The sequence below is a fragment of the Melanotaenia boesemani genome, chromosome 20 (genome assembly GCF_017639745.1).
Source record: "Melanotaenia boesemani isolate fMelBoe1 chromosome 20, fMelBoe1.pri, whole genome shotgun sequence".
NCBI classification, from domain to species: Eukaryota; Metazoa; Chordata; class Actinopteri; order Atheriniformes; family Melanotaeniidae; genus Melanotaenia; species Melanotaenia boesemani.
In genome coordinates, this window is record NC_055701.1 from 18,044,695 (window position 1) to 18,071,875 (window position 27,181).

The window sequence follows — 27,181 nt, forward strand, 5'->3', positions numbered from 1 at the left end:
AGCCAAATCAGGATAACAATGAACCCACAAATTTTTCAGAAAAACAGATTTTTAAAAAATTTTATTTTATAAACCCAGCCACACTATTATGGCTGCTTCTCCCTTATAGGTATGCTCAATTATTTAAACTCTTCTATTTTTACACTCACTATAACCCACACAAACTTCTTTACCTGTAAATATCTGGATTTAATAAAGATCATGTAACATGAATTTATGTTACTGCTCTTTTGTATTCATATATATTCCCTTAAAGTATTGATTAATAGTCAATTATTCTGCCTTTTATAAGGAGCTGTAACTTGTACCGATCAGCTGTCAAATGGTTTTATTCCAGTGTGCCAGTAGAGATTTTTTCTGCTGCCATATTTTGGACTTGTAGGAGGTAAACCCCCAAAGTTTTTCTCAAGTCCTGCTTGTTTTGTGGATCAACCACAGCTAAACCAAGAATCAGTGCAAACTCAACAGTCTGATATCCATTACAGGGAAAATACAATTTATACCTGATTCCACAAAATACATTCTCACTGTTTATACCCACACAGAGAAAAACCTAGAACACAAAACAACATTGTTTCAACCAGTTTGTGCTGGTTTGTGGTTAGTCTGTCAGCAGCCCCCGAGGCACAAGAGGAACCCCTTCATGAAGAAGACTCTTTAAACAGAGTCCGGTTTACTGGTTTATCACAACGGCCGGCGGCTCTTCATAACTCTGAATGAACCTCTGACAGAGTAAAATAAAGAAAGAGTGTGATTAATGCCTGAACAAAACAGCCAAACATTTTGGTTCTTTAAATGCTGAGTACCTGTACTCTGCTGCCTCGTTGTGTGGTTCACTCTTTCCTGGAATCTGGTCTGGAGGCGTTTTATCTCCTGGTCGTAGTCCGCCCACTCGGCCACGATCCTCACAGCAGCCTGCAGCTTGGGCTCTTTGGTCATTGGGTTGTTACACTGTTACCAGAAGAAAACAGTTCACAGGTCAGCTCTTACTCTAAGATGTCATTGTTTGCCTCAAGAAATAAAATGAGGCTCACTTGGGATTTCTAGATGTCAAAAGATACACCTCAATATGCCACATGAGTGTCATACTAATCTTGCAGTGTAAAAACATAACAGCATTATAGCTTATAGTTAAAAGAAGTGGCAGATAATTTGTCAGACTGGAAAACACAGCTATTACCACCCTCCAATAAATGGATGGCTATCATAAACCAGAAACTTTACATGGCATTGTTTTTCATTTTATGTTTGTTGCTTTATTTGTGAACCACAGTTTCTTTCTTGAAGATGGACTCTGTGACTTTCCAACCTAAAACTCTGTGTTCTAGACTCATCTATAATGTGCATTCCTGGAGCCGTCTCTGCCCAGAGGTGTCCCAAGGTGGAGAAACCCCACTATGTAACTTGTTCATCCGGGACGGCGAGTTGCTTTTTGCACCGCATCACGCACTAGCAAGGGGATATAAACGCTCCGGCTGTTTTGATCGCACACCGTGGCTGATTCACCAAAGAAATGCAAGAAGACATTATCAGAGGAAGAGAGGAAAAGAAAGAGAGAAAGGGACAGAGCAAGAGATAAGACCAAGGGTCTTTTACTGGCCGGAAACATTTCACAGTAAAGGTAGGATGCTAGATGGATGCAGAGTTAGCTGTCAAGAGGGGGCGCATCACTGAGAAAATGGCAAAAGTAGTGTGTCTTTAAAAGAAGTCACTCATGCTGTAAATAACTTAAAGTAAGTGTGCCTGCCTCCAGTGGCTGTTGGAAAGTGGTGCAGTCCAGCTAATACTCTGTAACTCGGCAAAAACTGCATAACCTGATCATTTATAAAATGTGTATTTAGCCTTGTTTTATCTTGACTGGCCCTGGCACACAGAGGCTCTTACCAGATCTATAGTCTTGGCACTCTTCTTGGAGCTGTCATCACACCAGGTTTCACACCACAGCCACTCCTGAGGCAGAGACTTTATGGGCACCTGGTGGATCATGTTGTTGGGAAGATCCTAAGAAACACAACAGATATAGATAGCTGTTAAGAGAGTCTTGGTCAGGAAACACAACATAACAATTGAGAGTAAAAATTAAATTTATATTCCTTAGAAATGCCGTCAGTCAGCAAAGAACTGGCCACAGACCTGGTCAAGGTTAGACAGACTGTTGGGGTCTTGGCTCAGTCCCTGGTACTGTCCTCTGAGTCGGTCTCCTGCAGCGATCTTCCTGAACTTTTTTAGGTCGACCACATACAGGGCACTGCAAAGGAGAGATGAGAAAACCATGAACTACGCAACAATGGATGAAAGATTAAAGAAAATATGTATTCTATGCAAATGTGATAGATCCTTTCAGTGTTGCTGACACGGGTGTTGCAGGGAGGTGAGCTAGAAGTGTCTACCTGATGTGGTATTTGCGTCCAGCAAGGTGGCTCGCCCAGTAGCCTGACTTCCAGAAACGATAGCCGTCCATCTCCCTGCGGCTCTCGCAGAACGGGGTGTAACCGTATGGAGCACCCTCCAGGTCGAAGTCACGCAGCTCCTTCAGGTCAGTGCGTACGATCTAAAGGAGAGCAGCATAAAGTGCAAACCATACAAAATAATCACTTCAGAACAGCTACTGATTATTCTCTTAGTGAGTTCTTGTTTGTTCTAAATTACCTAAATCAAAACTAGATTATAAAAACATAAATCACTTTGATGATTTACGGTATGTTTTTTCATTCATGAATTTCTGAAACAATACGTAGTACTTAGACCACAATAAAAAGTCCCAGAATTTTACATGATCATGAATGAATTATAACAAAAAAATCTCAGGAAACAGTGGATCATGTTGGTCTTTTAGGATTATTATCTTTAAACTGGCAGCTTTTTCCCCACTGGTTTCCTTTAACTCATCAGCAAAAGAAAAAAGTATGAATCCAAGTGTTCATGCGGCTCCATATGAACAAACCTGGTCAGCATCCACAAACAGGATCTTGTCAACAGCAAGAGGGAACAGCACGTCCAGGAAGAGGATCTTGTAGCCCCAAATGATCCTCTGTTTTTCAGTCTGTTGGTGCAACCAGCGGGGCCACTTGTACTGGACCAGCTCATACTGGAAATTGTATTTCTTTGCCATGTGGGGGATGAACTCCTGTAAGGTAACACACAAATGAAGACATACATGAACAAAAATAAATAAATGATGAAGAAATATTAATATAAAAGCTACTCCTTGTACCAATAACACTTTTTTCTAAAATATAATTTCACTCCAAAAGTCTCTTTAAATCTTACGTAATAAAAAGCTGAGACAGCTGCTTTATATTTGGAGTATTCCAAATTCCCCTCAAAATGTTCAGAGCTCCAGTTTTAAGTTCGTATCATGAACAGAGAAAAAGCTTCACCAGATGGAGAAAACCTCAACACATCAAGGTGTGACATGCGAGGTAAGTAAAGTAAATCGGGGTGAAAGAAATCCTACCTTGAAAGTTGGGGACAGGTAATTCTTCAGGAACCAGAACTTGACGGGAGTCTTGGTGTGCTTCAGAACTGACAGCATCATAATCCTGAGAAAGAGAACGGAATAAAAATAATGGTGGCAGCAGCACTGGGTGAGGAGAAGCTCAGAGATCAATAAAGTCTTTGATGCATTAGAAGTCGGGATGTTCGTATTTAAGGATTTTATTGGATATGAATCCCCACCTGAGGAACCTTTCATACAGATGCCCTGAAGCCACTGAGAAGATGTTGATCACATCGTCCTTCTCCTGCTTTGGTTCTTCTGCCTTCCCTCCACCTGTGAAACCTCTGAAAAAACAAACAAGAAGAAGAAAAAAAAATAAAACAGATCAGGTGACAATTCATGCAGAGTCAATGTTTGGTTTTGATACCTGCAGAATACACCTTCTTCCTAGCAAAAAGCATCATTACAACTTTATCTTAGAGACATTTATTATTAATAACTTTGTAAAACTTCTAACTCAAGCACACATTGAGTGTTTCTGTTAACAGCTCAAAACACTGAGTTTCACAAATCCGCCTTTTGAGAATCAGGAAGCAGACAATTTATTTTTTCAGCTGTCGTTATTATAAAAGCAGAAACTAAATATTTTGATAGACGCTGTACCTTGCCAGAGATTTCCAGAAACCAGTGTCATTTTCCTCTGTTCCATCACTCAGCAGCTCCTCGTTGAACTTGTCAGGCTTCTTTTGGACCTGATTAGCACACAGTTTTAACCCAGTGACTTTAAGACATGATGTAAAATAATATTATACGTTCATGTGGCATTGTACAACTGCACAGCAACTGAAAAGAAAAGGTTTGTGTTTATTCAAACCTCCAAAATATGGAAAATATTTACAGACAGAAAAATATAAAAGAACACTCCTGCGAAGAGACTGAAATCTTGATTTTGGTGACACCTAGTGGACAATAACAGACACCAATAACCATAAATTTCCACAAATTCAGGTTTTAAATAAAGAGTTTATTTAAAAAAAAATTAGGCTTTACATTTATAGCCATTTAGTTTTTTAAAAGTGATTCTTTATAAACTTATTTACTTATTTAGTGGAGTTTTAAACTTGTTATTGTGTCATACACCGCAGCTAGTAAGCAGCCATCATGCTCCATTAATGGTAATTTAGTATGAGATGAATGAAAGTTTTCATATTTTATTTGTAGATTAGCAGATCGACAACAAAACTACATCAAGGATGTGCTAATATATTTATTTATCCATGTAAATTATGTAAATACGCCATACTGTAAATAGCCATAATGGCCAAAATGGCCCCTCACACACAAAAGTCTCTTCAGCTCAATAAATGAATAAGAAAGTGCACATTTATGTCACGTTTAAAAGAAAAATGAACTAACAGATTCTTAGCAGGTGAACTGACCTTGACTTTAATGATTCTGCTCTTGAAATTGTTGAGCACAACTATAATGTCATCAGAGTCTGCTGGGGAGTCTGTGCCATCATGACTGCAGAAGAAGAAAAAAAGGGATGATATTACCATCTGTGCAGAGTTTATGACTTGTTTGTAGATCGAGGAGCACAGAGCGCTGGCTGATGTTGAAATAAAGTGAAACATTTCATCACCCTGATAGAAAAGAAACAAATTCTCAACCTTGTTCTCACCTATAAATCTTATAGATTTCATCAGAGCGTCCTTTCCTCAGCTTCAGCATCCAGGCGCCGGGGTTGGCTTTGAGCTGAAAGTAACCCTGCAGAGTACAACAGAGGAGATTTAAAGTTAGGGATTAAAATAATAAACAGTAAATAATAAGCTGTTGAACAATAAAATGAAAGTCACAAACTTTGAAGTGGTAGCTTACCAAGTTTGCCATGACAATAGTGTCCACTATGACTGGTTCTGAGGCAGTTCCCAGGGTGAACTGAAGGCCACGTGGAGGCTGACCTGAACTGACATCAAAACAATGGCCCTCCAACAAAAGATGCTCCAACTCATACTCTGCTGCTACAATATTCTCCACCTGAAATCACAGGATTGTAGAAGTGATTGTTTTCTAGAATACATGTCCAACGGCTTTAAAAAGTCATATTAGCAATGTTTCCTAAACTAGTAGAAGTTCTTCACGAAGGGAAGGAAAACTCCCCACACCTCCTGGTGGAAACGCTAGGCAACAAAAGGACAAACAGAAACTAAAAAGTTACAGTCTGATAAGAGACATTTAAGCTGTTGCTGTGCTCAGAGCAGCTTTTCTGTAAGGTTCATCTTCAGCTAGAACAAAATGCATCCATCCTGCAACATGCCAAGATAAAACAAAACACAGTACCAGTGTCAAACTGGTAAAAAATGCACGTTCAACAAGTTTGGCTTCATCCCCTTTCTCTGTTTTTGCTTATCTGCTATTTGTTTTGTTTGGCTATCACTATTCTTCTTCACTTAATTAGCTAATTAAAAGAAATATTGATTTAATTTGTTTGCTTCTTCTGGCAGGAAAGAAAAGACTTTCTAAGACTGGGATGTAAGACTATATAAGATTTAATTTGGAATGAGATCAACCAACATGCCAATTTCAAAACACTTCCCCTTGACAGAAACAGAGTAAGATGATAACTTCACACTTCTGATTGATGTACCTCCTGCAGGTATATGTTGTCCAGGTCATAGCGGGTGTTGACAGACTCAACCATCCAACTCTCTGGGGTGTTAAGGTTCAGGGTGAAGAGTGGAGACTGGGGCATGTCCAGAAACTTCGCCATAGAGCCGGGAGAGAAACTGCCGTCGGCCTGAAAGACCACCTCTGGCTCCAACACGTAACGGTAAAAACTGCAAGAAAACAAATGAAAGTTAGCCGATAAAGTTTAATCTCAAAATAGATTGAAGCGTTTTCAGCTAACAGCTTTTTTCTCACCTCTTTAGTGGCATTTCTGACAGTTTGGACTGGCAATTCATGAAGACTCGTAAGTTTACATTTACCAGTTGCTTCAGAACCTGCACGTGATATGTGAAGATGACAAGAAAGGTTAGAAATGACACAGGAACAGGATCAATGTGGGGTCGAATCCTTCAGCTGAATATAAGAATAAAACAGAAACAAGGTCATCCAATGAAATGAAAGACCACAGAGTACCAACCAATAGAAGTGGAGCCAGTTTCTGTGCATCCCTGGTTACTGGATCCACCACAGCAATGACATCAAAATACACATCTCCCTCTTTAGGTCGGATTTTCACAGCACTGCAAATAAATAAATCAATAATAAATAACAGAATGATCATTTCAGTCTTTCTTCAAAGAACAGAATGATGTTGCAGGTTTATTTTTGTATTTATGGAGACGAATCAAAGGAAGCCAAACTAACTTGCTTCCCTGAGGTAGACCAATAATGTAAATTAAGCTTAAAAAAAAAAAAAAAAAGAAAGAAAAAACGATGTGCCTGGAAGGACAACCCTGAAGGGATACTGCTCTTTTAAACATAACCTTCATCAGATGAATTCTGTGCAGGTGTTTTACAACCTTACCTGTAGCGGTCATCCGCAAAGCCATATTCTACCCGAGCTTCTCCTTTAGGCTGAGCGGAGAGCAGAGCATCCACCTTCATCACAAGGTCGCTGGCCCTGAGAGAAATGCTGCATTTACTAACAGAACTCAGCACACTTTGACAAAGTTCACCTGTGCAGGTCCAGTGAGGAGGCTGAAAATCTTTGTGAGAACAAATTACCTGTCCTCTTCAATTCCAAACTGCTGGACCTTGCTTTTGATGCGCTCTCCAGATGTTTTCAGGATTATGTTTTCCAGAAGAAGGAAGTCATCCTGGTTAAACACCTCTGTCTCCTCTAGCGGACCTATGATCTGTAGATTAGATTAGACTTTATTATCTCACAGTGGAGAAATTCACTTGTTACAGCAGCTCTTGTTATAGAATAAAGTGCAGAAAGACAGAATAAGGTGAACATGCATCACAGCAAGAATGATGACTTGGGATAGTCTACATATTTTTCCCATACGAGTAAAAAAGAAAAATGTATTTTTAAGTATGGGTTCAAAGGTCTATGAACAAGAAGGACTCACTCTTCCATTGCTGATTACTGCTCTCTGTCCTCTCTTTAGTTTGAGCACGTCTCGGCAGTATGCAGCATGAGAGAGCAGGAAGTCAAATTTTGAACCTTCATATGCACTTTTGAACAGTGACATATCCATACCCTGAAAGAAAAGTATTTGATAAACGGCCAAAGCAGGAATAACAATGGCTGGTAAGCCGTCATGTGAAGAAAAATCTCTGCTCTTCAGTAAACTCCTCACCCCAACGGCAAACTCTCCAATGTCGACACCTCTCTCCAGGGCTGCAGCTGTCTCTTCCTTTGCCATCTTGGTGATGAAGTTCTTGGCATTATTAGCAGATTGCGTCTGCATAGCAACCCAGATTGCTCGAGCCACGCGGCTCGTCTCAGCAGACAGATCAGCTGAGGGGTTGTTGATCATCCCCAGTCGGACGTTGTTGCTGGTTTTCTGTTGTGGAGCAGGTGAGACATCTTTAGTTAGTCTGGTTGTAATAACCATTATACAGCTACTCTGCAACAATCTTGGTTTAAGCTGAAGTTGTTGTTTTTATAACACTTTTGTTTCCCTTCGCTTAATAAAATCAAACATTCAAAGGAACAGTTTCACATTTTGCTTCATTCTCTCCTTCAAATTATGAAAGAAAAACTGATATTTCTCTAATATTTCTCTAATATCTGTCATGCATGTTTCCCAAAATGTCAAACTATTCTTTTAAATGACTTTCTCACTTATGGTTTGCACCAACTTAAGCAAGAATATTTTATAAGACATCCTGTTCCTATCAACATAGCCTGAAAAAGGGTTTCACACCATGTGTCTGATGGCATCATAAAGGAGTTGGCGCCCCGAGGGTTTGTCAAAGTCTCCAACCACCCAGAAAGTCACAGGACGGATGTATCCATCATCTATCAAACACAGAAGAAGAAAAAGAAAGGATTAGAGTAAGAGAGAGTAAGAGGTAGCCGAGGTTCTTGCCTACAAATATTTATGCACATGCACCCAGGGGGCAACACCACATATAGTCGTCGTTAGTAATCATTTTATTCCCCTTATAATGATCAATCAGTCATAAAGTGCTTCTTTTTTTCTTTTAAGGTTTTCTGGTCTGTAGTGATCCAGGTTAACAGTGAGGACAGGAAAGGGGATACCATGCAGCAAAAGGTCAATAAGAATGTAAAGCTTCTGTACATGGGCTGCCCATTTAACTAGTTGAGCTTCCTGGTGCCCCGGCTCAGGGTTTTTATGTGAAACTACACAAAACATAAGTTGACCATTTTTATGGAAAGACCCAGCCAGGTTTTCGGACAGTGAAAGCAGCTCAGTCTGGTCTTTGCTAGAATAGGCCGTTTCGATTTTATCACTTAATTTATCATCAAACCTAGTAAAATAACACCAGATCCCTATGTTATTAAATGTATATAATTATATCCCTTGTGGTCATGAAGTTAAAGCATATTTTCACTGCCACTGGAACACTTTGACCAACTTCCATTCATCTTTTAACTGCTTTACTGTCCCAGTTGAGGACTATTTGTTCAACCAAACAAACCAGGATCAGCACTGCTTTCTGCCCCCTAGCTGCACACACACTTTTATGATGACGCTGCACAGAAACTTGTCTATCTACATGAATTTATGTGGTTAGTGAGATGTTTGGCATGTTAGACACAAATCTATATGGGTAGAATAAGAAGCTGTAAGAAACAAAAACAACAGAAATCTATTGTGACTCTCTGATTTAAATCCTCCTTATAAGACCCTTCAAACTGGAATTTTTCAAGCAACAACTGAATGAACCGAATGAATATAAACACATTTTTATACTGATACACAATAGTCACATGCATGATTAGTCATTTGTGCTTTCTAAGCAACACAGATGGCATAGTGGATTCATAAACACATCGAAGCCCAGACAGTGAAATGAAAGGAAACTGAAAAAGACTGAGTGAGAAGAAAAGAAAACAATATGGAGTAAAAGGATGATTACCATGCCTGTTGGTGGTGGTCATCGCTGATGCAGGGAAATTTAAAAACATGACATGAATTGAATAAGAAGAGGGAGTAGAGGAGGAGAACAGAAGGGGATTACACGAGGAAAGTTCAGGATTGAAGATGACGGGATTATCTTCAATAGAAACAACAAACTCCACAAGCATGCCTTTTAGTCAGTGTTAATCTCTTTTACAACTTTACCTTTTTTAGTCATGTAGTTCATACTGTTGGCCACAGCGGTGCTTCTCTCCTTTGTGTCTAGGGTTGTGAAGCGAGCGTATTCATCAACAAAGTGGTTGTCTGCAAAATGTGAAGAGGAGGGAGAAAAATAATTAATGCAGGTAAAATTAAAGATGTTATGTTTTGACTTGAACTATTTAGCATCTTAAAATATCTGTGATAAAATATTCAATGCAATCCGTTGGTTTACTTACCTATGCTTACATGCAGAAGTTTGTAATTATATCATGAGAGAAAGCTTAGAAAAAAATCTGTTTTATTTTAAATAACCTCTGATGCGTACTCACTGGTATCAGACAGGTCCAGGTAGGTCCTGCTGGTGGACAGAACCCTGGAGTTGATGCGAGGAACAACATTGGGTTGGTTCATAATGAAGTCCACAACATCATGATCTGTAGCCAGCTCACCCTGCAAACCACAAGAGCAAAAATATTCAGGATGCTGAAGCAATAAGTCAGAGAAGACATTCTGCACTGGTACTGCAAAGCTGACAGTGAGACGGGATGTCCTCTGCAAGCTCTTCAAGCTCATAGTCACAGGAATCTCCTCCTGAATGTTAATGGTTACTGAAAGTTTTCCTTCAACAAGCTTGGACCCAGCTTTAAGAAGAAGAAAATGATTGATAGCGAACAATATGCTGACCAATGTAACTGTTCTAACAGCTGAATTAAACACAGCTCAGTGTGCTTAAACGCCTCTGAAGGAACCAGTCGGCTCCTGTGATTGATGGGATAACGTGTAAAGAGAAAATATGGCAGATGGCACAGTTGCAAACATTGTGCCAAAGGGATTTTTTTTAATCATTACAATCCAATCCAATTTTTCTTAACTTGAATTAAAACATTAAAAAAAAAGTTCTGCTGCTCTTTTTGTAATTATTGTTTCTTAATCACACTGTAGTTTGTGGTTTATCCAGCAAAGAAATAAAAGTTAAAACTTAGAAAACAAATTAATATTGTGATTGAATTAAAACTGCATCTGTAGATTAACAACCAGCTAATCCTTTTTTTATGGGATTAATTTTTTTTAAATCTAAAATCAGAGGATATATTAAATGTGTTGCTGGAACTTCTTTACCAGACATGAGCGGATCTGAATCCAGTGTTTTGTAGAATTTGTTTACACTGAATCAAATTCTTAAATTCAATGTCACCTTGCAGCAGTGCATGATTGTGTTTGGGGGAAAATTACTCAGCAGCACCGCCTGTTTTGGAAGCTCTGTCACCGGCCCTCATCGATCTTTATGAAATATGAAATTCTACATGCCAGGACAGAGGAAAAGTCCTCTTGGACCAATGGCCTAAAACCAATGGAAGTCGGCCATTTTGGTTCAAAGTGGCCATTTTGCCAATTTACTGACTTTGCATTTGAACGAATTCATACAGGTTTCATCATAATGGCATCAATACTGGCCAGTATGCGGTGAAAAAATGTGTGATTAAAAATCTTTAAAAACTTTCTGAAAGGCGTTGGCATTCAACAGGGGCGGGGCCATAAAGTTAGAAATATCGCCATGAAACACGAAATTGGTATAACTCCCAGATAAAACAAGCTATCTGTCCCAAATTTCACATGTATGATGACAATCTGATCCTGAACGCATCCAAGTGTTAATATTGACACTACACATTAGCCCCACCCCCTGGCGACAGAAGTCATATTTTTGTTAAAAAGCCTTTCCTCTCACCCTTTTGACACAACCAAGTATAAATGAGGAGAGAGAGCAGAAAACAAGTTGATGATGATTTCCAGTAAAAACTGCAGGGTGTGTCCGTGGTGGCACTGTGAACTATGATATGATGCCATAACCACATAAATCATTATAAATCACTCAAATTTCATCCGATCACCATCAAACTTAAAGTGTTTAAAACTATAAACAGATCAATATACCCTGTCTAGGTCTTAGTCCCACCAGAAAAACATTACTACACTGCTTTGAAATGCAGTATGAGTGTGTATGTGTGCGCTATGACTGACCAGATAGACAGCTCTCTGGTAGAAAGTGGTGGTCTCCAGGATTTTTTGCATTGTGACAGTTTCCAGTTCATCTGGTTCCAGCTGTTCACGTCTGTAAGGTATGCCGTTGTACATGACCACAGGCAGCGGGCCCACTCCTGTTTGCTCATAGTATGCCCGCCCTTCCTGAAAGAAGACATGGAAGGAAATCACATTTTAACTTTTACCATCTGTCAGAGACGAAGCAGACGATGAAGACAGGGATCTTTTTTTTTTTGTTTTTTTACATACGGTTATTATTTGGGTAAATACATTTATTCTCCTAAAATGAGGTAAGATACATGTACATTAAATATGAAGGTAAAGTAGAGCATGAGGGAGCTTATCTAAGTGAAAATGAGAAAATTAACAGCCAATGAAAGAGCTCAACACTTAAAAGTTGCTGAAAATTAAGAAACCATCTTTATTAATATAGCATGTTTGCAGCAAATCACAAGGCTATAAACTGAAAAATAAGCCACAAAAACTCTCATTAAAAGCAAAAACTGTGTAAAATTCCCACTATGGAAGATTTTTTTTACTTTGAAAGCATACACAGCTGCATGTTAACTATATTGAAATTTTGAATTAAAAGACCAATAATAAACAGGACTATGAGCAAGTTAACACATATTTGTAATAATACCATAATCGTGTCATTTAATGTTAAAACTGACTGTAAAAAAGTAAACATCAGCATAGAGCAAAGTGATGCTACATTTAGCCCAACTCACCTTCCTGTTGCTGTCGTAGGTGGAGTCTGCTCCAAGAACACTACTGACCTCCACGTAGGGGAACCTCTTTTCCAGAACTTTAACTACATCCCCAACACTCAGCTGTCCACCAACCGGCACTCGATTAAACATCTAGTGAGAAAGTGACAGGATGGGCAGAAAAAGGCAAGTGTCAATAGCGAGTAGGTATTTTTCAGACAGCTAAAGTCAAGTTGGTTTGGGTAATAGGAGGTTCTCAGGAACTCACTGAGATGACGGCTTCAAATGCACTCTGACTGTCCACTTCGTCGCTGATGTAGTTGTAGGCTCGGACGAGCGCCACACCTGCATTCTGCATGCCGTCTATGTCGTCTTCGTCTGACACCACGAACACCAGTCCAATCCTAAACCACAAAGATGGACCAAACATTATCTCACTTAAAATGAGCTAAAACTGATCCTGGTGAGTCAGTTAAAATTCACAGTGTGTGCTGCCTGATTCATCTGTATTCCAACAGACTATCCAAAGATGCAGCATGCATGGAAGCATTAATGGTATTTTATACTTGCCTGACAAAACTCTTAAATGAAAACCTTTTTCAAATGCGTGTCTCAGCTGTCTCCTGTGGCACAACAACATTATTTTCACTTGTTTTTCTGGTGTGTGCAGTGGATGCACAAAATATATATCATGGATTAAATCGAATCAAATGTTCTTTATAAAGCACTTTTCATACAAAAAGTAGCACAAAGTGCTTTACATAAAAACACACAACTAACAAAGTTAAAAACAAACACCTGATTATAAACTCTCTTACATTCACTCATCCACACACACAACATGCCACCCCTCAACCTGTCTCTTCAGCTGAATACTATTATGGAAATAAACATCTGGCTTGACACTGCTGTGAGGAAACAATATCTTGAACATCCGTTCACACCAGGAGCCAGCCCCTCAAGTCCACAGAGACTGCCACAACTTGAAGCCACCCACATCAGGACAAGCAAAGGTCTGTACCGCAGTCATAGGACTGTGGTGCAGGACCCCCAGCCACCAAACAAGGGTGATCCCCACGGCAACAACCCTGCAGACTGAGTAGGCCTAGCTCCCGACATGAAGGATCCCCATGAGGAAAATAGTAAAAGATGTTAAACAACAAGACCAACTAAGAACAAAAGGTATAAAATATAAATAAAGGAGTAAATAACAACAGTGTACTTGAGTAAAACAAAACAAAACAATAAAAACGTTTGGTTAGCACCGCAGCCTCACAGCAAGAAGGTCGCTGGTTCAAGCATCGTTGGGGGGAGGTTCAAACCTGGAGGGCGGTGGCGTTTCTGGGTGGAGTTTGCATGTTCTCCTCGTGTATGCGTGGGTTCTCTCCGGGTTCTCTGGCTTCCCCCCACCGTCCAAAGACATGTATGTTAGGTTAATTGGTCACTCTAAATTCTCCCTAAGACTGAGTTCTGGTTGTTTGTCCATATCTATGTTGGCCCTGCAATAGAGTGTCCAGGGTGGACCCTGCCTTTCATGTGTTAATGCTGGGTAAGGCTCCAGCTTACCTGCAACCCGTAATGGACTAAACAGTACAGAGAATGAATGAATGAATGGTAATTATATAATTAATAAGTAAAAAAAGGAATCAATAAAAATTATGATTAAAATAAATAAGACAAAAATAAATAAAGAAATTCAGCCATAAGCTAAGCTAAAAATATAGGTCTTATATAGGCTTCTTTTTTTTAAAAAAACATCAACAATCTCTGCAGCCCCGAGGTTCTCTGGCAGGCTCTTCCACAGTCGAGGGTCATAGTGATGGGACAAGGCGTTACTATAAGTTTTAGTTCTGACTTTAGGAATAACTAAAAGGCCAGTACCAGAGGACCTTAGGGTCCATGAGGGCTCACAATTTAACAGGTCGTCAGATAAATAAGACTATTAAGACATATATAAACCACCAAATGAACCTTAAAATCAATCCTGAAATGCACAGGGAGCCAGTGCAGCAATTTTAAAATTAGTTGAACCCAGTAATGGATATACCAGTTTCCATACAATTACCTATACCACTGAGGACACCAACCTGAGGGGGATATTGTTGGCATAAAACATCTCTGCCACACTCAGCAGCTCAGCGGCGTTCTGCTGGGTCGGGTCCAGAATAATCACCTGAAACGGATGTGTTGGCACTTTTTACAAGGTTTGGGATTTATATGGGTGTACTCGCAGGTTGCTGATAAGACGTGGACTCACCAGATTGTGAAAGTTCTTGCGGATTTGCCTGATGACTCCAGGGAAAGTTGGCCTGAGCAGCTCCTGCACATTGTAGGGCCACGAGCTGTACCTGTGGTCTGTCTCCAGGTTGTTAATCCACTAAAAAGAAGGAATTGAGTGACAGTAAGAGTAAAGAGAAAAGAAAAAAAAAAGAGTCAACAGATAATTATGTTTGACTGCTGGAAGCTGAAAACAGAGCCGAAATTTGGAAAGCTGTGAGTGCCTTCAAATTCTTTCAGATAGAAAATTGTATTTTGAAGAACAGAAACACATTTTTTCCATGGCTATTTTGGGTAAAACACTCATTTGTTGCAAAATTTTTACATCTCAACAGATTGTTATCCAGAATGTGGCAGTTTGCTAGGAGAGAGGTTTGCATGCGAGCGCTTACACAGATGGCAGGGTTGCGGATATCGACGGCGTAGTCAGAGTCAGAGGGCTGGACGTTGAGCTTCAGGATGTCGTGAATGTAGGGTGTCTCGATAAGCAGAGAGCGTAGACCCTCCATCACCCTTGCCTCGCTGCGCAGCACCTCAAATACACTGCAGGGGAAAACAGGACAGAGTGAGTTGATGTGTGTACAGCTACAGATGGTGTGTTTCTGGAGACGAGAACACAAGTGTGAATGTACCAACATGACTGCTAACGTCTGATTATCAGAATGAGATGCACGCTGAAGTCTCATTATCATCTCACCATAGATGTGCTACAGTGATGAGCCATTTAGAACATCAAAGAACCCTAATTCCTCAGTGCATGTTAAAGAAAAACTACTGACTATTTATTGGGTTTAGCTTCGTACACAGAAGAATACCATAGTATTTTTGACAATAATTTCACATGGGGGATGTCTTAATTTTACTTATTTTGTCCAACAATCCAGAATAATACACACGGTTTACTGTAATTCACTGCAGCAAAGTCCAATTATAATGTTTGAGAAGTTAGAGACATAATAAGGTACCTGAATATAAAAGCCCAACTTTCTGTTGACTGACTGATAAAGTAATAAACATTCATTAAAGCTCGTAATGAAGCTCTTAAGAGAATAATTCTCAATTGTAGCTTGCAAAAGGTGACTGTAACCTTTTCTGTAAGGCATTTATAGCTTATTATCTCACTGATAATAAACTCCACAGTTATATATGACAGTTATATACATGTCTGTGTGTACCTGAAGATGTCTTGTGTGTCCAGATCTATATGCAGCCCATTGATGAACAAGGCTGAATCCCCTGGCTGCAATCCCAGATTTCCTTTGAAGAACTACAGAGAGGGAGAGATGTCAAAATGACTGAATGTCCTGGTCACATCAAACACTAAAGCTCCTTATACAACACCAGTGGTGCAAATAGCCACACTGTGTAGCACATAAAATCAAAGCCTCCCATCACGCAGTCAATTATACTGTAAAACTAGTGGCAACGGTCAACACAAAGCTGTAACGAGGCACTCTGACAGCTCCAAATAAGCACTGACAGCTCTGTTAAAAGTCAGCCTGTTTAGAGCAATCAAACCCCACACTAAACAAATCTAATTATTAGAGAAAGAATGTGTGCATGTCTGTGTGGCTGGGAGAAGCTGCATGTTCTTGTGTGTCTGCAGAGGCAAAAGAAAAGCTCAAAGTCATTCTGGCGCAGTCAAATCTCATTACTGAAAGACAAAGACATCAAATTAATCATACTCTAGACACAGCAATTACAACAAGACATGATTAACACAAATATTGTTCATCCCATTTAAACTGTGTGTGTGGGGTGCGTTTGTGCATAAGTGAAAGAACTGTCTGCATGCAAGTGCTGGTGTCCAAACTACTTCAATCAATAATCATTTCTCGCCGCAGGACTCAGTGTGCCTGCTGAATGAATCACCGATTCAGTAATTAGGACGTCTGTCTGCACACCCCCACCACCAACTCCAACTCCCGTTTTCTGCACACCAAGATAACACGAGCACGGAGGAGTGAAAAAAAAATTACAAGAAAAAAGGGTGATTACCTATCCATTATTAGCTAGGGAAAGCCAAACACATTGTCAAAAATTGAATGCTTTTCAAGTCAGATGTTGTTTACACTTTATCACATAATAAAAGGTGAGGGGAAGAAACAACAACAGGAGGGGCAGTTCTCATTTTGAGATATTTCCCTATAGACTGAAGCTAGGAGGGTGAGGAGCAGGGGTTGTAGCTGCATGCAATAATGCCATCTGTTTTTTTCTTTATTGGATCACACTGGTAAACACTCAAAACTACATGATTCCTGACCATCAGACCATTGAGTCAGCAGGAAAGCAGAAATACAACAGTTCAGATGATGAAAACGAGCAGTTATGCAGCTGTAATGGAAACAATAAAATTAAAACTGTACTTCAGAATATGCATAATGAGCAGAGCTCTATCTGAGCGTGCAAACCCAACAATTGTGAGCAATTAATCTAAGAGGTAATATTTACATTTTTTTAGACAAAAAATCCACAGCAGCTTTAGTGTTGTTTTAAACACAGCCATTACTTTCCTCAACAACTAAATTTTACATTGATGCTCAGTTTATTCTCCCAAAAAAGGGTAAAACCAACAAACACATACTACAATTGAATTCTTCCTGTGCAATAAATATGTATTTTTAAAATTAAACTTCGATAATCTGTTCACCATTTGAATTGTGAGTAAAGGGTAAGGACCATGTGGGAGGGATTGGCTGCAGATCCCATGCTAATCATCTATTATCAATCTATTTTAAATTAATATTGTTGATTATTGTTGACTGTTTATGTGCAGCTCTTTGGAGACTTGTCTTTATTTTTAAAATGTGCTTTACAAATAAAGTGGATTGGATTGGATAAAGCAGACCAGCTTGGACTAATGCTAGTGACTGAGCTCCAGGTTTCAGTTGTGAAAGGTATATTTAATGAAATAGAAAACTTTCTTATTCCACCACAACTTCAAGACACATGGCGCTGCTGTAGGGCATCATGTGAAGGTCACACAGACTCCTGAAGATCAAGTTCAGACCACAGACAGATGGGCGATTATACTAGAGTTACGTTTCAATAATTAAAAAGGCATCAAATATTACTTTGAAATTTACTTGAAATTGCCTTTTAAAGAAAGTAAAAGTGCAAGTAAGTAAATCCAAGTATGTCTAATTATATACATCTAAAAACTATCTGCAATGCTTCTTTTCATTTCATTGGTGGATATATGCTTTCAACACAGTTAACATGGGATCTGCAGCCAATCCCTCCCACATGGTCCTAATCAAATGCATAAAACTTCAAGGGCTGAGAATAGTCCCAAGAAAACATATTTTTCAACTATAAATTTATTTTTCAAAAAGGCAATGCCTTGTTGTTTGGAAAATTACACATAAAGAAAAACAAAATAATTAAAGACAAAAACGTTTATCAATCATAATTTTCATAAATAAGGGAGGGTAATCAATATTTGATTAAACATCATGCCCTCCTGCCAACCAGAAAGTCCGACAAGCCAAAAAGAAAGCAATTTCCCCAAAAAACATCAACAGGTGGGATCCTCTGAGTAGCATTATCCCAGTAAGTGACCTTAAGAGTTTGTCAAGAAGTAAAACCTGCTGCTATTAAAGTCCCTTTTAACTGCTGTGGAACAAGAGGATAAGCACAAGCGCATGGGATGAAGGTCAAGAGTGTTCATTATCCTAATTAATTATGTATAAATGAATAACTTTAATGCAAGGCACAGTATCCCGATTATGTTGACCCTTTTGTCCAAAATGTTGGAGCTAAACTCGAATAAAACAGGGAGGCTGGAGCTCAAACATAAACATTAGTGACATTCATCCTACTGAAGTTAAACCAAATGAGATAAAAAGAAAAAAATCATTATAATAATAAACAATATAAAATGTTCAAAATCAAAATTTAGCCTGCAACTATACCAGATTAGCTACTTAAGTTTAAAAAGTTTGAATGTGTTGATCACTTTGAGTCTCTATGTCCAGAAAAAAAAAAAAAAAAAAAATATATATATATATATATATATATATATACAAAACAACGAAAAGAAAAATCTAAATTTCCATTTCTATACTTTTTTTGTGAAAAATCACCAGGCCTGTAAAATATTTAAGCAGTGTTTCTTTAATTATTGACAAAAAACATGAGCCTCATAAATGAAAGATAATTAGCTGTTTTCATTGTTAGAACAGGACAAGAAGGAATGAAAAACATAAATTTATATAAAAAGAATGGATAGATGAACAAATGTGTACCTTTTGATTTTCGCCAATCTCTCTGCGGATGTCAGCATTGACCACTGTTTTCGTGATAGACCTGTGAGGCAAAAAGAGCTTTAAAACCTCAAACCAACCAATATGTACATCAGCCAGACCTTTTTTTGTAGCTGCTGTTAGTGTGTGTTATGTGTATCGTCTCTACCTGGCTTTAGTGGGGAAGTTCTGACTGAGGTCTTTCATAACATTGAGGGCATCAACAGCGGGAGCAGCAAGGATGCGAGCTGCTGTCTGGAAACTCAAATCTATAAAAGAGAAGGTGAGTAAATGAAAACGTAGGCAAAGGAGAGAAACAAATGGGGAAACCAAAATCATTACAATCAGTGCTGAGTAAAAGAAAAATTCTACTCATGTCCAACAGTGTCGTTTAACTTCAGCTGAAACATCTCAGTCTGGACACTGCACCACAGCACATGCTTGGCTCAAATATCTTAACTCCATTATTATTTAAGTATTTGATATCATTAATTAAAACGATTCTAAAGAATTAAAGCCTTTAAGGTTCAGTTAAAATAAAGACTGGATTGTACATGCAGTTTGCAGTTTATATAAACATCTTCTCTGGGATCTAAGTGCAGATTTTTTTTTATGGAGCCTGGGTTTCTAGAGAGAGAAAGGATTATTTCAATGCAGTAAGCATCTCTTTACTGTTGTAGCCTGTGTGATTATTAGCCCCTGGAGGTCCTCCTCTCCTTGTAAACAGGCTGAGCTAATGAGTCCCAGTGGGTTAGAAGATAAAGGCAGGTGCCTGCATGTCAGTCTGACAGTCAAGCTCAGCCCCCTCATTCCTTTGCAATCTTTAGTTGCTACAATTAAAGCAGCTCCACACTCACATCCCGACCACGTCTGATGATAAAAAACGATTTTTATGCAGATAATCATTTCCTGAAAATATACACACAGTCTGTATCAGTATGTGTGCTGGAAGATAAATAGATGAAACTCGAAAAGCACCTATAAATTATGTTTGAGAACGTGAATTTGAACCATGGATCAATAGATGAAGTAATCTTAATCAATAATACTTTAATGATGCAGCAGACAATGCTCATATCTTCTATATATTATAGGTTACATGTATTAAAAAAGAAAGATAAAAGACAATCAGAGATCTACATAAAGAGATTTTACATTTCCAGTTTTAATCACAGATGGAATGACATCAATGTAAAGCAATGGAGACTACTGCAGTTGCTTCTGGTTGAACTAATTTTCTAACTATCTTGGCTGGGTAGTTTGATTGTCAGGAGATTTTCAAAGATCATATCTGGAGAGAATCCATCTTGCCAGGCTGAAAGCTATGTGGCCCATTATCTATAGTTTGGAACAATCAGCTGGTAGACAAAGACACATTATTAGTTAATAACTTAACAACTGTCATCAACAGAAGCTCCTACAAATGCTAGTGTAAATGTTGCTATGGATGCATTTCCTTATTGAAGAGAAAACCAGACAATAATAATAAAAGAAAGTATCATACCAATAGCTCTAAATCCAGTATAACTAAGTCCTTACTTTTCTGTTTGGTGACATATTGACTCAAACTAGCCACTGAGGTGAAGATAAAGTCTATGTGCATGGTCTGTTGGTATTGACCAATTTAGTCATTCAAGAGAAAACAGCAGAAAAACAGAAAATTTCCCAATTATAAAAACAGGAGAGCATAATTTGGAGAGACCCACCTTGCATTTGCCAGACTTTAAGAGGAGCCATTTCATTGGTGCTTTCCACTAAATGCTTCCTCAACTCCTTTAGTTGTTCTTTCACTTCTGGATAGAGGGTCCTGTTGAGAGACAGACAGAGTAGATAAACCTGTTAAATGACTACACTGCTAATTGAAAGAGAGTGGTTGAATTCACAGATTGATTTAGTTATTTTCAGGTTAGTTGAGCGACGATAAGGTTGGACCTTCATAGGAATCAAGTGTGGAGGAAAAAAAAGAGAAGAAAAACTCTTGGCTAGAGTGAGTGTGGTTGGTGAGGTTCCTGGAACTAAACCAAGCTTAGAATTTTTATCACAGCCTAACACTGAGTCTCTCACTTGAGTTTGCCAAAAAGGAATCCCTGGACCTCATCCACTGGATCATTCTCTCCAATCACTGTAGCATTCACCTCCGCCCCTGAAACCACAATCAATTAACTTGATATTCATGTCAGGACTCCTCTGGGATTACACCAGCGTGGGCTTATGGCCATTGACAGTGTGTACTCCTGTAAGCGTGTATACCTTGGACTTGTGTGTCATCCTTTGCCTTGTACTCCTGGCTTTTGATGGCCAGCTCCACTCCATATCCAGACAGATACACTTTCTTTCCACTTGAGTTCTGGAGGGAAATGAGGAGATAATATAAAAATGGAGGAAGGAGAAGTTATCCTTAGTTATCCACTGGAAGGTATTTTAATAAAAGACTTAAATTAATAAAAGACACTAGTTCTGTTAGACAGGAAGCTATTTAAATAATGTTGTTCAATCAAGATTGTTGACAACTATAACATTGTTTTTGCTGTAAAATACTCCATTAACCTCCTTGTAGTAATCTCACCTTAAGAAATGCATTTCATAGCATTACAAGAATGTGCTTCAGTGACTACTGCAGAGTGCAGACAACCATCTGCTTGCTAAGCACTGAAGACACTAGCTGTTCCCTGACCGCCCCTGAAGCTATGAAGTAAAGCATCACCCTTTTTAGCGAGACATTAAGACTTCATGCTTAACAGACAGATGGTAAGAATAAGTTAACATAGTCAGACAGAGAAAGAAAAATGGATTAGCTGTATTTGTTTGTGGGGTGAGAAGCAATCCAACTTCATCTTGGCATGAGGAACTACCGAAACATTTTTCATCCTACATGTAAATGAGGAGCCTACTTATTTTCAGATAAGGATAATTGAAAAGAAAAGTGCTCCCTAATCAATATTTTGCCATATGTTCAATTAAATGGTCATCTATTATAGTCTCATGTCACATTAGGGATAAGTATCATTAAGATTTTATTGGTACTACTAAATGTTATTGCTGATCAACCTGGTACTTAAACTGTATTCTTACTGGTTAAATTAGATATTATTTGAAGAATTAAACTAATTCACTCTTAAGAGTTACAAAAACTTTAGGACTTTAAGGTTTTGTTTTACGTATAGTTATATATGCATTCCAAGGTATTTTTTTGAAAAATAAAAAATGTTTTAAGTGCAGGGTCTCTGGGGTTGTGTTTGTTTCTGTGCCCTGCTCTCTGCTGCAGAGTGGGGCTGAAAAAAGTGCCCTTGCCCACTCAAACAAACTCTTGTAGGTAGGTCTCTTGTGTGGTTGGGGGGGGAGAAAAATGCTTTATAAACAAATGTCTGATATTAAAAAAGGAGTAATGTTTATGTAGGGATAAACAGTCATAGATCCTGTTTAATTTCAGGTTTTAGTACCATTTCTTATTCAAAGTGCTTCTCATGAAGTAGATGACCATAGTTAATTTCAGAATGTTTGCATGAACATGTGAAGCCACTGTCCATCGACTAATCTCTCAATCTATCTCACACAATCTTATTATTCTCTTGAGACCAAAGCAACACAGTTATTGTGTGTGAAACACCTACAGCCACGTAGTGACGGAGGACATAATATGCCGAGCCTTCGTTGGCTCTAGATGATATGATTTGATGGAACTTTTGGAAATCCGGCTTCCCAAACTCAGCATAGAGAATGACAACAGGTGCATCTGGATTAGATCCTGGGTATCTATGATCACCTTTGAAAAGGTATGGCTTCGGCCTGAAGAAGAGACAATGATAATGCTCATGAAACTAGTCATTATTTTCCAGATTCACATGCCTTGTTCTTTACTTGGTAAGCCCGTCTTTACCTTTCTGGTGCAGTTTTCAGCAGTGTTGCCAAACTTTCAATATCACATGTCTTCTCTCCATGAATGCTGATAAAAGCTGAGCACCCAGAAGGAGGAGGTTCAGTAGAAGCTATCTACAAATAAAATAGCAGCATTAATATGATTCTCCAAACATGCATTTACAAGTAGAATTAAAGTCATCCTCCTGTTACCTGTTGGAAGGAATATACTGTGGCTGAATAGGCTCTCAGTGAGAGGGCAAACTTCATCATGTTCAGCTGGACAGAGCTGAGCAACACACTGGCTTTCTTCACAATCAGCTCATAGTAGGCCTGATCAGTGTCTGTATAAGAACCAAAGACATACAGAAGACACAAATCAGAAAATATTGCCAGAGTTGTTTCATCTAGGGCTGTGCATTTTCTCTGGTCTTACGTTTCAATTACGATTATCTTGTCAATGATTCTTTTCAACAATGCATTATGATGCATCACTATGTATTGCATCCACAGTTGTCTTTACTATTGCACATGGCTACTTTCTTAATGAATACAAGACAATAATTATGAACTCTTTTTATTTGTATTTTTAAAAAAAATCAATCTGAAAGTCCTGATACAGAAAAACATCATATGTAAACAAGGTTATTTTCAATTTCAGTATCAAACTTTATTGTTCCTTTGCCAGAAAATCAAGAAATATCATTATACTGTGACGTTATATAAAAAAATGACGCCCTCTAGTGGTAATATTTCTTGCAGTAAAGCAGTGTTTTGTCCCTTCAGACTTTCCGTAGTCAGTTCAAACACTAAAAGCTGATTATAAAAAAAAAAAAAAAAAATCATGTTCTCCTATATGGCCAGAAAACATGTGCCTGAAAGTATTCTAGTCAGTTCGTAATTGAACACAGAGAATATCGTTGAGGTAAACATTTGCTGATGCACAAAGTTCTTTTAATCCCTTTAGTCCATTTGCGCATGCTAACCGCTAGCTTGCCAATGGCATTTTCCGTAGACGTTAGCCTTAAGCTAACTTGTCGAATTTTATACATTTTGTTGCGTAATGTTTCACAGTTTTCCTTATGTAAAGATTTCAAAACGAATTCAGCCTTGGATTTGCTGAGCGGTTGCACCACTTTGCTGTCGGGTGCAAACCTCCTGTGTCTTTTTCCAGTGAATAAAACTGTATGGTTTTTGTAATAATTGGACATAATGTCATCAAACTTTGTTTTGTATTGTGTTTTACATTATAGTCATATATCTTTGGTTAAATATTTGTAAAGCTACAGACATACATAAAGGGTTATCAATAGTACTGATTTATGAAGGAAAAAAATCATGTATTTTGCACATTGGAGGTTTTTGCCCAACACGCAAGCAGCAGCAGAATATACATATTGCATATAATTGATTACATTTTGTTGCTGCATCATGCAGAATCGTAAGCATCCGCATTGCAGAAACGATTCAATTCAATACCCCTACTTTCATCCCATTTATTTCAGATCCCTTCCTAGATTGTATTACAGCCATTAGGATCTAACAGTTAATACAAAACAAAAAGCAGTCTGCAGATTCCTCCTATCACTTTACCACATGCAGAAGTGTTTGACAAAAACAATGAAACTGCAACTACTGCCATGGTGCAGCACACACATCATAAATTCAGCCGATCCCAGCACAGAGACTAAAAGTGAAAGTACCCTTTAGAGTCTGAAGCAAGTTTTTTATTACCATCATATTCTCCTTCTATGTTAAGATTGGCCTCCACAAAGTCCCAGAACTTTTCCTTGCTCTCCTCGGCCAGGAACTCACTGAAGAAAAAAAACATTAATGAGGCAGCATGAGCTGACAACACATTCCACAGATTGACAAAGAAGTTTTAATTTTGCTCCAAAATTAAAGAAAACATACCAAGAATACAGCATCTAAACAACCATGCTTACATATTCGTGAAACAGCAGTTTAAAGGTACAGCATGTAACAAAGTCAAAGTAAAATGACAGAAAAATGTAATTAATCACTAAAACTGTGTTTCTTTAGGTATCTAATCATATTACTAAAACTGCTTTTTTTTCTCTTAGAATGAACTATTTATATCTACTTACCGTGGAACCACATATATTTCAGCTACTACTGTATATTTGTGCCACCATTTTTACTACGGCGACTCTGAATGGAAAAATAACTCATGTGAAGTGAGAACCCTCTCAGCTTTAAAACTGTGATACAGGCTTTATTTGATAGATGGTAAAACACCATTTGGGAAAAGTAACACTTGAAAGGAACCAAAGTGCAGTCATTGTTGCACCTGAGGCCACTGGATCCACAGATGAAAATGTGTTTATGTCTGGAAGAATTTTGGCCACTGATGGCCACTATCCATTCACAACTGCGCTCTGCCTTTTAAGTAATTTCTATGTCCATCTTTATTGCTAGATGTCAGTGATTTTCCACATGTCGTATCTCTGAAATAAGTTTAAGCAGCAGGCAATCTAATGAGCCTTAGGACATTGATTTTCTTATCATGTGCTACTTAGGTGTATTGTCAGATTTAATGTAGATCAAAGGCAGCTACAGTTCAGCAGTGCTGTGTCGTACCTAGCCTCAAGCAGCAAAGGAGTGTCAGCCCATTTGGTTGTAAGGGTGGTAGTGACAGCCTTTGAGTCGGCAGCCCCAGATACAGCAGACAACTGTGAGAGCAGCAGGATCCACAGGAGCCACATTCTCAAGCTTACACCTGAGAAGAGAGACATTTAGTGGAAAGTGATAGAAAATAAGATGAACAATCACAAAATAAAACTACCCTTTCTTTGTCAGACCCCCAATTCGGGTAAATGCTCTTTTCCTCTGATGTCATCAGACTTAGGAAAGCTAAAATATGAGGACTGTTTCTAATCTATCACAACACATTTCATTACAATGAAAAACTGACCAGAGAGGGCAGGGAAAATTAGGTGAAATGCTGTACTTGGTTAACTGAACAAGTACAACACCTTTATAAAAGCAGACACCATGGCTGTTTGCTGGTCTGAAACATTCAAGTGTGTGTTAACTTAAATGAAACATTCAAGACAGTTGCTATTTGTCCCAGAAGTGGACATCCCAGCAATTTGCCCCCTAAGCTTAGACCATATACTGCTTAGAGAAATGTTAAAACCCATAAATGTACACCTGAGGCTCTAAATGTATCAGCTGGTGTAGTAAACATTAACATTTAATACTGTACAATTTGTGTAAGACTGAACAAGTAAGGCTCATTTAGAAGGGTTAAAAGAAGGTCTCTTGTCTGAAAATAAAAATGACAACCCAGCTTAGATTTGCAAAGTTGCCTCTAAACAAACCACAAAACCGGAAAAGTATCAGCTTGGAACAGATGAGACCAAAGTGGAAAAGTTCGGCCACAATGCACTCTTGCACATTAGTCAAAAAACAAACAAACAAAACAGCAAATCAGAACAAATTTCTTAGACCAACTGGCAAGCACAGTGGTGGAGGGGTGATGACTGGGGCTTGTTTTGCTGCCACAGGACGCAGGCACTTGGCAAACATGCAGGATAAAACAATGTGATAGACTAGCATGACAGAGAAAACTATTAATTCAAGGTTTTTGCATAGTCATTGTCTATCCTGCAGTAGTTTAAAGCACAAAACATTGTTCTGCACCTGTAGGGACTGCCATCAGTAAACAAAAACCTCAATGAATTCTGTCCAATAGAAAACTTCAGCGTGGCTCTTCTGTCCAATAGGCAGACATTTTTTACATCCGGACAGATTAAATGAAGATCCTTAGAGCTGTCACATTAGCGTTTATCATGAGCAACTACAAACTCTGGCAACCCGGCAAGTGTTGAATTTTTAATAGTCTAAGTTGTGTCAATGCCAATTACTCTACATCTAGAACACATCAACAGACCGAAAGCAACAACGATCTGGCGCTACCAAATACTGCTACTAGTCTAAGAGCCGCAGGGGCTAGCTAACTCCTGCACAAAGGGGGTGAAAACACTCATTTTTGTTTTACCTATGTATGTTTACGTGAAGACAAGTACCCCCTAAGTTTTTATGTAAAAATATATTACAGTAAACTTGGAATACAGTCGGATATAGCTTTATAGTTTAAGAAATGTGCTATTTATGCTCACCGAAGCCGGGTCTGTAGCTTCCTGTATCCGCTAAGAGTAGGAGGGTCCTGTCAGCCCAATTAGGAGACCACAATTGTGCCTGATCAAATCCCTCGAAATCTTTCAAGCAAAGTAACGTGAATGCAGCTTTTCAAGTTTCATAAGGTACAGGTTTCATCTGTTGCGCTTTGTTTCGGGTGTTGCTCAAGTTGATGGCATAGTT

The 27,181-nt window shown here is 38.6% G+C and overlaps 1 protein-coding gene across 1 annotated transcript; it reads right to left on the minus strand.

Moving 5' to 3' along the window:
* Nucleotides 1–53: 53 nt before the first annotated feature.
* uggt1 (UDP-glucose glycoprotein glucosyltransferase 1) lies at nucleotides 54–27,039 on the minus strand. Its single transcript, XM_041971173.1, has 40 exons — nucleotides 26,980–27,039; nucleotides 25,436–25,574; nucleotides 24,569–24,648; nucleotides 23,048–23,178; nucleotides 22,857–22,969; nucleotides 22,591–22,765; nucleotides 21,230–21,326; nucleotides 21,044–21,122; nucleotides 20,686–20,786; nucleotides 19,149–19,248; nucleotides 18,983–19,043; nucleotides 15,911–16,002; nucleotides 15,128–15,278; nucleotides 14,716–14,835; nucleotides 14,546–14,631; nucleotides 12,727–12,862; nucleotides 12,480–12,611; nucleotides 11,728–11,892; nucleotides 10,035–10,155; nucleotides 9,709–9,807; nucleotides 8,323–8,417; nucleotides 7,753–7,959; nucleotides 7,522–7,653; nucleotides 7,172–7,302; nucleotides 6,972–7,067; nucleotides 6,585–6,687; nucleotides 6,362–6,441; nucleotides 6,087–6,276; nucleotides 5,318–5,476; nucleotides 5,121–5,206; nucleotides 4,879–4,963; nucleotides 4,103–4,191; nucleotides 3,679–3,783; nucleotides 3,458–3,542; nucleotides 2,945–3,127; nucleotides 2,391–2,551; nucleotides 2,134–2,248; nucleotides 1,885–2,001; nucleotides 807–951; nucleotides 54–724 (listed from the first exon to the last, which is right to left on the minus strand). The coding sequence occupies exons 2-40, from the start codon at nucleotides 25,558–25,560 to the stop codon at nucleotides 705–707; spliced, it is 4,548 nt and encodes a 1,515-aa protein (XP_041827107.1). The 5' UTR covers nucleotides 25,561–25,574; nucleotides 26,980–27,039; the 3' UTR covers nucleotides 54–704.
* Nucleotides 27,040–27,181: the final 142 nt, after the last annotated feature.

Coding starts and splice junctions, on each gene's coding strand:
- uggt1 (XM_041971173.1), bottom strand. CDS start 25,560: ATGTGGCTCCTGTGGATCCTGCTGCTCTCACAGTTGTCTGCTGTATCT. Junction 20,787..21,043: donor TTCCTTTTTGGCAAACTCAA/GTGAGAGACTCA, acceptor GTCTCTCAACAG/GACCCTCTATCCAGAAGTGA. Junction 5,477..6,086: donor ACAACATATACCTGCAGGAG/GTACATCAATCA, acceptor CTGTGATTTCAG/GTGGAGAATATTGTAGCAGC.